General features: G+C 42.1%; 1 protein-coding gene across 3 annotated transcripts in view; it reads right to left on the bottom strand.

The window, feature by feature from the left end:
• Positions 1-12,045, bottom strand: part of cemip (cell migration inducing hyaluronidase 1) — a 269,100-nt gene that overhangs the window by 108,707 nt on the left and 148,348 nt on the right. For all 3 annotated transcript variants that reach the window (XM_078258989.1, XM_078258910.1, XM_078259067.1), the window contains 4 exons: positions 8,716-8,786; positions 8,358-8,453; positions 7,568-7,689; positions 3,600-3,747 (listed from right to left, as the gene is read on the bottom strand). In XM_078258989.1, coding sequence (XP_078115115.1) covers positions 3,600-3,747; positions 7,568-7,689; positions 8,358-8,453; positions 8,716-8,786 — 437 coding nt within the window. The remainder of the gene's footprint in view (positions 1-3,599; positions 3,748-7,567; positions 7,690-8,357; positions 8,454-8,715; positions 8,787-12,045) is intronic.

Here is a 12,045-nt window from a genome sequence, read left to right as displayed (position 1 = left end):
AGTGTCCTTGCAAGGGTAGGGATGTAAAGAATCCCCATTGAGTACGTTTACATGCACACCAATATTACACTATTATTCCGAATATGACAATATTCCGAATTTGATACAGGTCATGTAAACAGCATATTCCGGTTGGATATTCCAAATAAGGCCTTTTTTTTCCGAATATAGCATTTTCCGTTTAAGACGTGGGATATTCCGGTGTTATTCGGGTTTTAGAGGCATTCTTTGGACATATATACAGCGCTATCGGAATATTCAATCTGTGTTTTTACCGCAGTTTACGGACAGTTTATGGCCTCTTGCCTGTTTACGGCTTATAGTCAGCTCTGTGCGTTGCTATGGTTACTGTACACAAACCAACCGTTTGCAGGGCTGCAGACTCGATAAAAAGGAGAAACACAGCTACTTTTAAACATTATCAAAGACTTGGATATCAACAGGTTTTTGGATATGCGCAAACATCGCTACGCCAACCTTTTATAGTAGCTGGTTAAAGGAATGAAAGAGGGATGCTGTGTTTGCACGGTCCAACAAGTCCGCCACCACTGGAAAACTTTGAAAAAATCGTATTTTGCATGGCTACATGTAAACGGGAATATTAGTGGAATATTCACTTTCATAAGCCGTGTTTCATAGCTTAGTCGGAATATCGTCTTTTTCAGAATAAGGGCAAAACCGGAACATTAAGTGCATGTAAACGTACTCACTGTTCAACCCCAATCGGATGGTCTGGAGTCTCCTTTCCAGCAATGCGATACCCCTATAATTGGTATCTTCAGTCAGTGTAATCCGGAAGAACTTATTTAATATGCTTTTCTTTTCTTTTTAAACATTAAACACATTAACCATAATTGATATTATTGCTCTGTCTCTATGTTATCATCTGTTTTTATGTAAGACTAAAGAGAAAGGGGTGGGGTTGATATCTTGAGGCACAATATTTGGACATGCACAAACAGAATTTGTGAGAGGCTGCCTAGTTACAGAATTAAAGAATAATATAAAACATTAAAATAAGTCTGGTTGTTAGGGCGGCCTCATAATGTATGTCATCACTTCTCAATATGCAGAGCAGCGGCAGCACTGCCATAGAAAAGTCTACAAATCAATTAAAGTTTCACTGAGTAATCAGAGTTGGTTTAATGGACAGTGGCCAGAAGGGTTTTGGACTAGTGATGCTTGAAGCACGTGAAACGCAAGTGAAATTATGTGATGGCTTATTAGATGTCTGCTACTAAAAAGGTGAAAGACTAATGAGTCTTCCTTCAACTGCTTTATTGTTATTAGTGTTGCAAATGGGTTGTACCTAGGGGACGACTAGTCAACTTTACTCCTCCACAATGACGTTTTGAGCTTAAAGTTGACTAGTCGCTGATCATGTGGTTTTGTCACTAACAACATATATCTGTAGCACTGTCACTGGCAAAATCAGTCAAAAAAAAAAACTTTGTTTGAAAGCCAAGGAACGTTAGGGACATTTGGGGATGGCGTGAGAGGGTGAGGAGGGCTGCCATGTAGCTGTTTTGATTTCTGCTACGCTAAAGGACGTTTACATCCAGCTGTTGGTGTAAAGACACGCAGGAGCTGAGGTGCTAATGCTAACGTTACAGGCTGTCCAGTTTTGGATCACTGGATTATCGCACAGAGCCCAACGTAGGAGGTATGAGTAGTGCTACACTTTAATGGCCATTTAAATTGTACATTTAATTTGCACACATAACTAGTCATAAACACAATGCACTGGTTGCCAACGAGGACGGACAATAGACTTTGCACACAGTGTTTGTTTACGGCAAACTTTTGATTTGACTATCATGGAATATTATAATATAATTACCGGGACCGGTGTGTGTCACTCCATGTCCTTTGAGCAATTAATGAACAAAAATAGCCTCCTAGCCTCACACCTTTTCCGATACCTGCAAATCTGGGCTTTTATAAAGTCTTGCTTGTCTACATTTGCAGACATACCACGGCATTACACACTCAAAAAAGAGCAGTGGCAATCTTATACCAGACACTGATCAGCCATGAACCAATCAGCACAGATAGGTCAAGAACTGAGCGGGAGACAGAATTGGGGGTGGCCCTCACTGAGGAATTCTGGGAATCATGTCTTGTGAACATTCATAGGTCCTCAGTGAATGCAATAATAATAATGCATAATCTAATACAATTTAAAGTAATACACAGGTTGCATTACTCAAAAGTAAAAGTAAGCAAGATGTATCCCAGTGTATCAGCATCATGTAATAAATGCAAGAACCAAGAGTGCACCCTCACACACCAATTTTGAACGTGCCCTAACCTCCACTCATTCTGGTGTTCTGCATTTGATTTCTACTCAAAAGCCTTTAACAAGCAGCAGAAACCCAACCCCTTTGTGGCCATTCTGGGGTCTACAAATAACACTGCTTTGAACTCTGGCAGGGACAAATGGCCAGTGTATCAGGGTATTGTACTGGCTAAAAAACATATTGTGATTATGGAAATCCGATGTTGTGCCTTCATTTGAGATGTGGTTAAGAGAGCTTGGCGAAGTCCTCCATCTGGAGAAGCGAATGGAGGACTGATGGAGAAGCTGATTCACGAATACAGGGAGGAACAGGAGTTTCAAGAGTTTTGAAACACTTAAGGGGTCTGAGGGAAGAAGCTGTGTGATGAGAGGTCACATATATTGATAATGTAATAGTAGTGTGGTAGTAGTGGTTTCATAGGGAATTTGTCTTCTCTCTTTTGACTCCTGGTTTGCTTTTTGGTCTCTTAACTAAGTCTTGATATTTGCTACGGTGCCTCACCATAATGTATTCAGAATCTGCCAAATAATTACAATTATATGTTCTTGGTTGCTGCTTATTTATGTTATTGTATGAATAAGAAAATGGAAAAACAATGTTGCTTGCAGTCTGTACCCAATGTTGATCTGCAATAAACATATATAAAAAAATCATTCCAAGGGTTGATATTAAAGGGTGATAAAATACAGGTATAGAATGCAAAGCATTCACTACTCCTGTGATTATATCAGGCCAATGACAGAAAAAGTTAAAAAAAAAGTCATGCAACCCCTAGTTGTACCCAGTGTCAACCATGTCAAAAGTTCACGGCAACACGCCCTACCATACTCCACGTAACACACAAGTACACACACAGACAAGCAGCGAAGCAAGCCAGACCGAGGTCTGTGATATCTCAGTGTGGGTGGAGCAGTTCCTGTGAACCCTGAGCTGGCTGGGTGCCAGTGCTTTCCTCATGTGGGCTCCATGCATTCCAACCATAGCAGTTTATACACAACACAATCTCTGGAGCACAGCCAGAGTGTTGGAGTCTGTATATTTACAACAAATTATCAGCTTAAGCTCTTTATCCACGTTGAAGAGTATCAAGGTTTACTTTATACTATTTTTCAAAAAAAGCATAGAAAAAAACATCATGCAGAAACTCATACACATACTGTACAGTAGTGCTTGCTCATGGGGGAATTTTGGGTCTCTGAAAATTATAGTGAGGTCTAGACCTGCTCTATAAATACAATTGAATTGTACTCACAAACATACAACACGCACACAGACACTGAGAGGAAGTGATGAATGTACCCAGTTTTCCACAGAGGAAGCGGACCCTGTAGTTGCGACAGAGGCCATGAGCCTGGTCCTGGTTGAGGCAGACAAAGCCATAGTCCTTGTCATTTTTGTGGATCACATCTCCAGTCTGGTTGGCTGCTATGCCATCATGGGTTTCAGCCTGCACAAGGGAAAGATGCATGACAAAAATGGATGGAGGCTTAGGGGTACTATTTGCAAAAACACAAAAATATTATTGTTACATTTTCGGACAAACCAATGGTATTATAGGTGACAGTGTTCAGTTTCCGCACAGTTTCTAGGATAATTGCCTTGTTGTCAAGACTTTCCTCACCTTCCACTCTCTGTGTGTTGCCCTTCTTAAACTCCGTTCTCTTCCGGAAACAACAACAAACTTTGAGCTAGGAAGCTACACGCTGAAAATATTTTGAAGACTATTTGGATCGTGCAACAAGGCAGGCCTGCTTGGATCTTTCTGGGAATGATTTACAAATAATATGTTTATGGCATTTACTCTCTAACTGGGACGTTTTGGGAGAGATTGGTGGGATTGCTGTGGACGAAGTACACACCGCGATACACTGGTAAGAGCTAATGAGGTTTAACCATGTATCAAGCTTATTTAAATAGCTCACGTTACTGTATTGTGTGAACAGTTAACTTCATTTAATATTGTATGTGATGTTTTCTTTTGCAGGGTGCAAATGTTCCACCAAAACAAGTTCCTTCCCGAGACTACTGTGGAGAGCCACCGTTGCTGTGTCCGGAGCTTAACGCCGCCCAAGACGATTGTGATTGGTTTTCAATGCGAACAACCCAGAGCGTTTTTTTCTCTCCTATCCTAGAACATATGTGTGGTGTGGCCAGACCTTACTCCACAGCACTGTTAAGGTTAAGTTAACTTCACTATCCCCGAGTGGGGCAATTGTTTCACAGACAGCAGATAATAAAAGACAGCAGTTCATACACAACACATCATACATTTATATTCCTACAGGACAAATCACATCAAGGTATTATAGTAATGAGACCAATGGTAGCAGGGACAAATGAGCTCTTAAATCTCTTGGTCTTACACCTTAGTACAAACCTGCGACCAGATGGCAGCAGCCTGTATTCATAAGACAAGGGGTGACTTGGGTCAGCAAGGATAGATTTGGCTTTCCTCATGGCTCTGGCTCTGTATAGAAGGGATAACGCTTCAAAATATATCCCTGCAATTTTGCCCCGCTGTGGCAATAGGTCTGGCAATGTGAGACTAACCTAGAGAGAACATGGCAGTTCTTACTGGATGTTAGTAATAATGCAATGATTGCAGCAACATACTACATGGTAAAACAGATTAAAAAAAAATAGGAAATTAAGATTAGTACATTTTTGGAGATTATTTTATGCCAACAATACATTTGGATTTATTTTTGATTTTTATCAAACAGCAAAAAAGGACACGTCAGCAAAGAAAACAACAGAACATAAAAGGCCAGTTTACAAGCGAGTTGAAAAGTAGAAACAATGGAGCAAATTATTATTATGGAGTTATACTGTTGCACAGCAGCCAAAAAGAGGAGCAGCTGGAGCCTACATGAGCTATTTGTGTGGTAATGGTGAGCTAGTTTGTATGGTAATGGTATGGGTGTTGGAGGCAGTATGGGCAGCCCCGGCACTACTGCTTATCTTCATGGAAGGCTAACAGCTGCCGCTCGGTGGTGCCAGGCTGGATCCACATGCACTGGCTGCTGCCATGTCATGTCCCAGCAGCACAGTAATGGCAGGTTGGCTCCGTGCTGCTGATCAGCAGACTGGATGGACAGACCCACCCCTTATTCCAACATTACAATTCTACAGCTTGTTATTAAATGAAATCAAAGTTTTGATATTATGGTCATAATTTGTTTCTGCAATACAGAGTCTGCCATTACCGTGTTACATTTAAATTGCCTTCATGTGCAACAAGGCAGCATGTAATCCAGAGTAATTTTATTTCATTGATAACCAGGGATTTAAATTAACTTTTTTGATCAGCAGCCAACATGACTAATAGATTTTTAAAGTCACCAGTCAATCAGATTTTCCATTAGCCACATGTTTTTTAATTTTATTTTTCCCTAACTAACATTTAATTTCAGCTCCTCTGGTTTATTTGGCTCCATTCCATTCGTCTTCTCCGTTTTTTCAGCGTAGCTTGCAATCGATACCACACACGTTGTACGTAGCCAACAGTTGTACGAGCAACTTAGCCCTTTCCGTGAGTCTGCATCGATGACCACAGACATTACCCACAGTTCAAAGCATTGTGACGTTTACCGCGGAGGCCATAGGGAAATCCGGAAATTCTAAAGGTAAACAACGACACAACACACGACCACGGAACACAGACCAACCTGTTGTCCAGCTTGTAAAACAAGAGTTTGAAAAAATTTGGAATCAGGCAGCCGTCTCCTGTGCCTTGGCCGTGTGGAAAGCAACAAACTTAAAATGAAAATTCCCAAACCGGCAAATGTCAGCAACATCTTTGTTATTAAACGTCGCCAAGGTAACATGTGATCTCGTGAAGTGCTGTCCCAATCCCATTTATACCTATCTGAGCCCATGTGGCCTCACACACTCACTCACTTAGCACCTGAGATCAATTAAGTCTGTGAGTCTTTAGTCCTTAGTCCTCAGGGCTGACTTTGGGATTGAGCCATCGTCTAGCTAGCTGTCTGGATTTACACTGCAGAGAGGAGCAGTTAACCATAGTCCTCATAAATCCACTGGAGTTCAGAATGCCAACACAAAAAAGCTGAAGGTAACGGACATCCGGCCGAAAATGAGAGACATCCCGTAGCACCGGAACAATCCCGGAAATGAAACGTCGTCGATATAGACTAGATGGCCGCCCACCAAGAGCAAAGTTCTGTCTGAGGTTTCTGCCTGTTAAAGGACATGCAATTGCTCTTGGGGGGAATTGTTGGGTCTCTGTAAGTTATACAGTAGAGTGTGGTCAAGACCTACTCTATCTGTAAAGTGTCCTGAGATAAGTGTTGTTATGATTTGACACTATATATATACAGTGAATAGAATTGGATGCACAGTGTTGAGGAAGCTTCTTCAATTATAGCTACAAGCTACTCTTCATTAGAAGTAGTTAAGCTACAGCAAAAATATTTCACTTTTGTTGAAAGTAGCGAGCTGCACTACTAAAAAACAGAAAAGGTGTCTATAATACATTGAAGCTATTTTACATCAAGAAAAATCTACTGTTAAGTAACAACATATTAAAGTCTTTATAGGCTAACTGTGGACTTAATTGCCACTATTCACTCTTGGTTGTGATGGTGTGAAAAACAAGCTGGGAGACCGATGGGCTTCTATCAAATTAGATGTTTTCTTGGACCTATCAAACTGTCTAACCAATAGGATTGTATGTCTATTTCCAAAACATTGCCATGCTTGTTGGTCTGACTCTGGACTTTATAGCCAAGACTTCAGATTTTTTATTTGACTTGCAGAACTATTACTTAGTTTGTCTCTCTATCTCATGAGCGCCCTGCATTGCTGGACAAACTATTCCTCAACCTGTGTTAACTTGCTAAAAGTGGAAAGAAATGTGCATTCTGAAAGCACAGTGACGGAATCTGAGTAAGGCAACAAACAAGCACATTTTCCCAAAGTGTTGGAATGTTCCCTTTAAATGTGGGCTTGTGAACAGCACTGGGACGTACTGTAGGCCTACGCACAGCTGTTGTTTACATTTTAAGACATCAGATCGCCACAGGTACGTGACTGAAAAAAAATATTACCTTGGCACAATATTAAAGTTGAAGAATTTGTGCTGATAACCATCAATGGGGTTTCGCTGAGATGTCACTTCTGAAGAATATGAGAATGACCCTGTTGCCAGCATCAGCAGCTATCCTCTCTGTGGCTGGAGTGTGTGTGTGTGTGTGTGTGTGTGTGTGTGTGTGTGTGTGTGTTTGATGAAGGAAGGAGAGATTTACCTGGATGTCAAGTGGACTACTGCACAGTCTGTCTGGGTAGGCCTCGTGCAGGTCAGCCACTTTCTCCCAGTCTCCAGATCCCCTCTCATCATCCCTGTCAAACCATTCTGTCCACTCTGCCTCTGTGAGACATACACACGCATGCACACACACACACACACACACACACACACACACACACACACACACACACACACACACACACACACACACACACACACACACACACAAACCAGAAGCTCCCAGTTCAGTGGTCAGACAGCCAAGCGTTGGATATTAGACTAATCTACGTCAAGGCTTTGACTTATAGTCCATTTGGGCTGTCGGAGAGCATTTGTAGCAGAGTAATTGAAGGGCTCTCTCCTCCCATTATGTTTTCTGTCTGGCTGCTACGTTGGGGGATGTGGATTTGACTGTGGGCTTGAATTTCAATCTGAAGCTCGACATGCAGGCATACACACACACACACACACAAACAATGCTCGACCGTACGTCTCACAGCCTTTTCCACCATGTGTATCTGCATGCTGGAATATGGCAGTTTGATTTAAATAGCTGCTATCTGATGGGAGATGAGAAACATCTAATTGGAATCTGCTTTGACTGATGTTAAAGGAGGGGTCAATAACAGCAGCATACCAGACAGCTGGGTTTGTTATTGATGAGAACATGACTTGGTGATGATATCAAACCAAACCAAAGCTGATCAATTACAGCTCAGGAGGAATTTAAAGTGATATAAAAGTGAGATAACATTGAGTTTGGTTTCTGTGTGTGTGAGAAGACTTACCTTGCACCCACTGGCTGCTGATGGTGACGGTGAAATGGTCCCCAAGACTCGACTGAAAAACACGAGAGCTCCGGGCCTCTGAGGAGGCTTTGGTTCCTGACCACACACACACACACACACACACACACACACACACACACACACACACACACACATATCACTTAGAACACGTGTGTGTTTTAACTACAGTATAGGGAAGAGGATAATGGCCACATGTGAAAAAATATATTTATATTTTGAGATTAAAGTTCTCAGAATTCTGACTTTTTTCTCAGAACTCAAATAATTTTTTTCATATGTGGCCCTAATCCTCTTCCGTAGCCATAAGATCAGGTTGGTAGCAAAAATGGATTTCTACCTTGGTAGACAGCATGACCCTCCACAGCAGAAGAAGCGTCTCCTTTTGCCACTATAAAGGTCCAGGGATGCCTGTAACAGATACAGAGGGGAGAGATAAAGCAGGGGGAAGAGAAACGAGGTGATTGGATTGGATAGAGGAAAGGAGAGATGAGGAAGGACATAGAATGGAGAAAAAAGAAGGAAGAAGACAGAGAAGGAAAGGCAGAGTAAGTAAATCCAGAACTTTGAAAAGAATACATACAGATAGAAACAGCAGGTAAAATGTGAGGAACATACACACACACACACACGCACACACACACACACACGCACACACACACACGCACACACACACACACAAACACAAACACACACTACATTTATAATAATGAACATAAGGAGGGAGCAGCTGACATCCACAAGTAGGGAATCTGGGTAATTAAATGAGGTATCCCAGCATGCATCACTCAGATAATGACATGCTGGCTGTGCATGTGTGTTACAGGTCTGACTAGTGAAGGGGAGATGGAGATAAAGATGTTGAGTAGACAGTGCACTGTAAATCTCTGCTAAAACACAACACTCATCACCAGGGCCACACGAACTCTGTAGACGCTGACATTTTTGCTGAATTTTCCACAGAATTTTTCGACGATTTTAAACAACTCAAAAAAATGAACACATCTCCACCTCAAGCAGAAAAAAATCTCCAAAAGTCTCCAAATTCTGGGTAACCGCTGAAAACAACCGCAGATTTCTTTTGGGTCTGCTCATCACTGCCCCCATTCAAAGTTAATGAAAAGACCTGCGTTTTCGTTGGACAGTCTGAGGACCGACACATTGTGTGTGTGCATGCACACTTAGGAGGGGATTTATAGGAATGCCGGAGGAGGCACAGTTGAGGTGTGGCCCTGCTCCTGAAATTCTGCTAGGTACCTTCAATTCATTTTTACTGAGGTGCTGCAGTAAACATATGCAAATTACATAACTGAGAATGTATTGCAGTCTACACTGTTTCATAAATTCCAGCTTATTAAAATGTCTCTGGGTGCGCCACAAATTGCACAGCCTCTGTCGCCTGATGAAAAAAGTGTTGGCCTGTTTGGCAACAGTGTGGAGAGAAGGCGACAAGAGTCGTTAGGCAGGAATCCCTCTGTCGCCTCACCATCGCTCCCATCCACTTACTCTATCCTCTACAGCATCCACAACCATGGAGCAAAGTGCAAATTGGGAAATGGAAAATTAACTTGAGCTGTGTCCTCGTCTTGTTTATGTAACCCTCTCAGTGTTCCCTGCGGTCTCCTCAGCAGCATTAGGTTTCATAAGACCGCCAGGCTTGGAGGCTTACCACATTGCCAACCTTACCAAGATTCACCAGCATCTTTTCTCAGCCCACAACAAGGGCTTGGCACATTGTAGCTGATTAGCACTTTGCAAAACAAAACACATTCACACAAGCTTGTGGGTTTACTATGCAAAGTCTTCTATCCAACAGTTCTGCATTATTTTTTCTGAAAAACAGAAGAGCACAGTTAGGTCTTGTTTGAGGAATGTGTCAGTGTACTGTTTCTTCTCCGATAGTCCTTATGTACTATCATATATACATGTAATGTATATATATACATTATTTATACATGTTAAATGACATATATCCACCTTTGTGAGTGTATCAAGGCCTGGCTTAATTTTTATGTCTACATCATAGCTGCCAACACTCCCGTTTTTCTCGGGTTTCTCCCGTTTTTTAGCCCTATCTCCCGGTTTGTTATTTCTCCGGGGAAACTCCCGTAATTTGCATGGCCCAAACTCCTTTATAAATACTCAGGCCAATATGTTGGTCTAATGTTGACCATTTGCCAGATCTTGTATGAACCACATCCTAGTTACACAATCCACACACCATATACAATTTTCAACCTGTTTGTCACCTCAACTTGGCAACCTATAACCCAGTTGCGCAGTTGATCTCTGCGCAAGCTTCGCGGAAAGTTCAGACCCGAAAGCGAGCAGATAAAAATGGCAGGTGAAGGCGGTGTTCCCGCAAAGAAATCAAAATATAGCTGTAAATTTCAGTGTTGGGCGCAACAATTTACATGCATCTTACATCTTACTTATATCTAGTCATATCGACAGATTAAAATCAATGTGTCGCATTGATTTTAATGTAGCGCACGGCGGGAAAAATGACATTACGCAGCACATTAAAACACAGCGGCACCATCGCGCAGAAGAGGCACATAAGGGCACACAGGCGATTTCATCCTTCATCATGAAAGGACAGACAGAGGCAGAAAACGTGATGCAAGCTGAACTCAAGATGGCAATGTTGGTAGCACAGACTTACAGTACACTTAACAGTAAGTAACCCTATTTTAAAATAAATAGGACCATAATTTACTAAATGAACATCATGCTCTATTAAGGCAGATTTAAAAGTAGCGATTGAGACCTTAAACTCATTATGAAAATGTTTACTGAGGTAATAAATTAAGTAAGGTCTGGCTAGTCCACACAGCATTCTGGGATGGGAAAAAAAGGTGCTCTGATTTATTGGCATTTCTTTAAACCAATCACAATCACACGTACGGAGCAACGGTGCCTCTGCAAAATAGCCTCGAGAAGGAACTGGTTTTGCGTACTTTCAAAAGTTGTTTTATTCGTGCAACAGAAAACTCAGATTGGACAGATAGTCTAGCTAGCTGTCTGGATTTACCCTGCAGAGATCTGAGGAGCAGTTAACCATAGTCCTCATAAATCCACCGGAGTTTAGAACGCCAACACAAAGAAAGCTGAAAGTAATAGCCTAGAAATCTAGATGCACCCTAGCCCGGGGTCAGTCTAGCAACTCTCCGTTGGCTTGCAAGCTGGAAAAACCAGATTCTGGTCAGGCCAATCACATCGTGTATAGAGTCGGTGGGCAGGCTTAACATAAGGACGGCAGAGTTCCGACGGTTCCGCATGAATTCCCTGCTACTTGAAAACAAAGACGATGGCTGCTGCTGCTGGCGAACAGCGGTCTTTCGAATCGGCTTTGGTCGTGACTCTGGAAGACTTGGAGTTAAGTACTGATGTCATTCTTAAAAAAGGAAGATGTGTTCGGAGTTTTGCCGACCGGATACGGCAAAAGTTTAATCTATCAACTAGCGTTGCTCTGGTTGGCAATGAGTGCAGAGGGAATTTGAAAGACAACCGTTTATCCCGCCCCTCGGATTGAGCCCTGCCAATGGTTAGTTCCCAGACCCAACATCTTGATATGGGTCTGGCTTGTCAGGCTATGAAGGTAATGGACATCCGGCCCAAATCCCGGAGCAATCCCGGAAGTGGAACGTTGTGTATATAGACTATTTTC

The sequence above is a fragment of the Sander vitreus genome, chromosome 1, assembly GCF_031162955.1.
Source record: "Sander vitreus isolate 19-12246 chromosome 1, sanVit1, whole genome shotgun sequence".
NCBI lineage: Eukaryota > Metazoa > Chordata > Actinopteri > Perciformes > Percidae > Sander > Sander vitreus.
The sequence above is the reverse complement of the archived record's forward strand: the minus strand, read 5'-3'. Positions and strand labels throughout refer to the sequence as shown.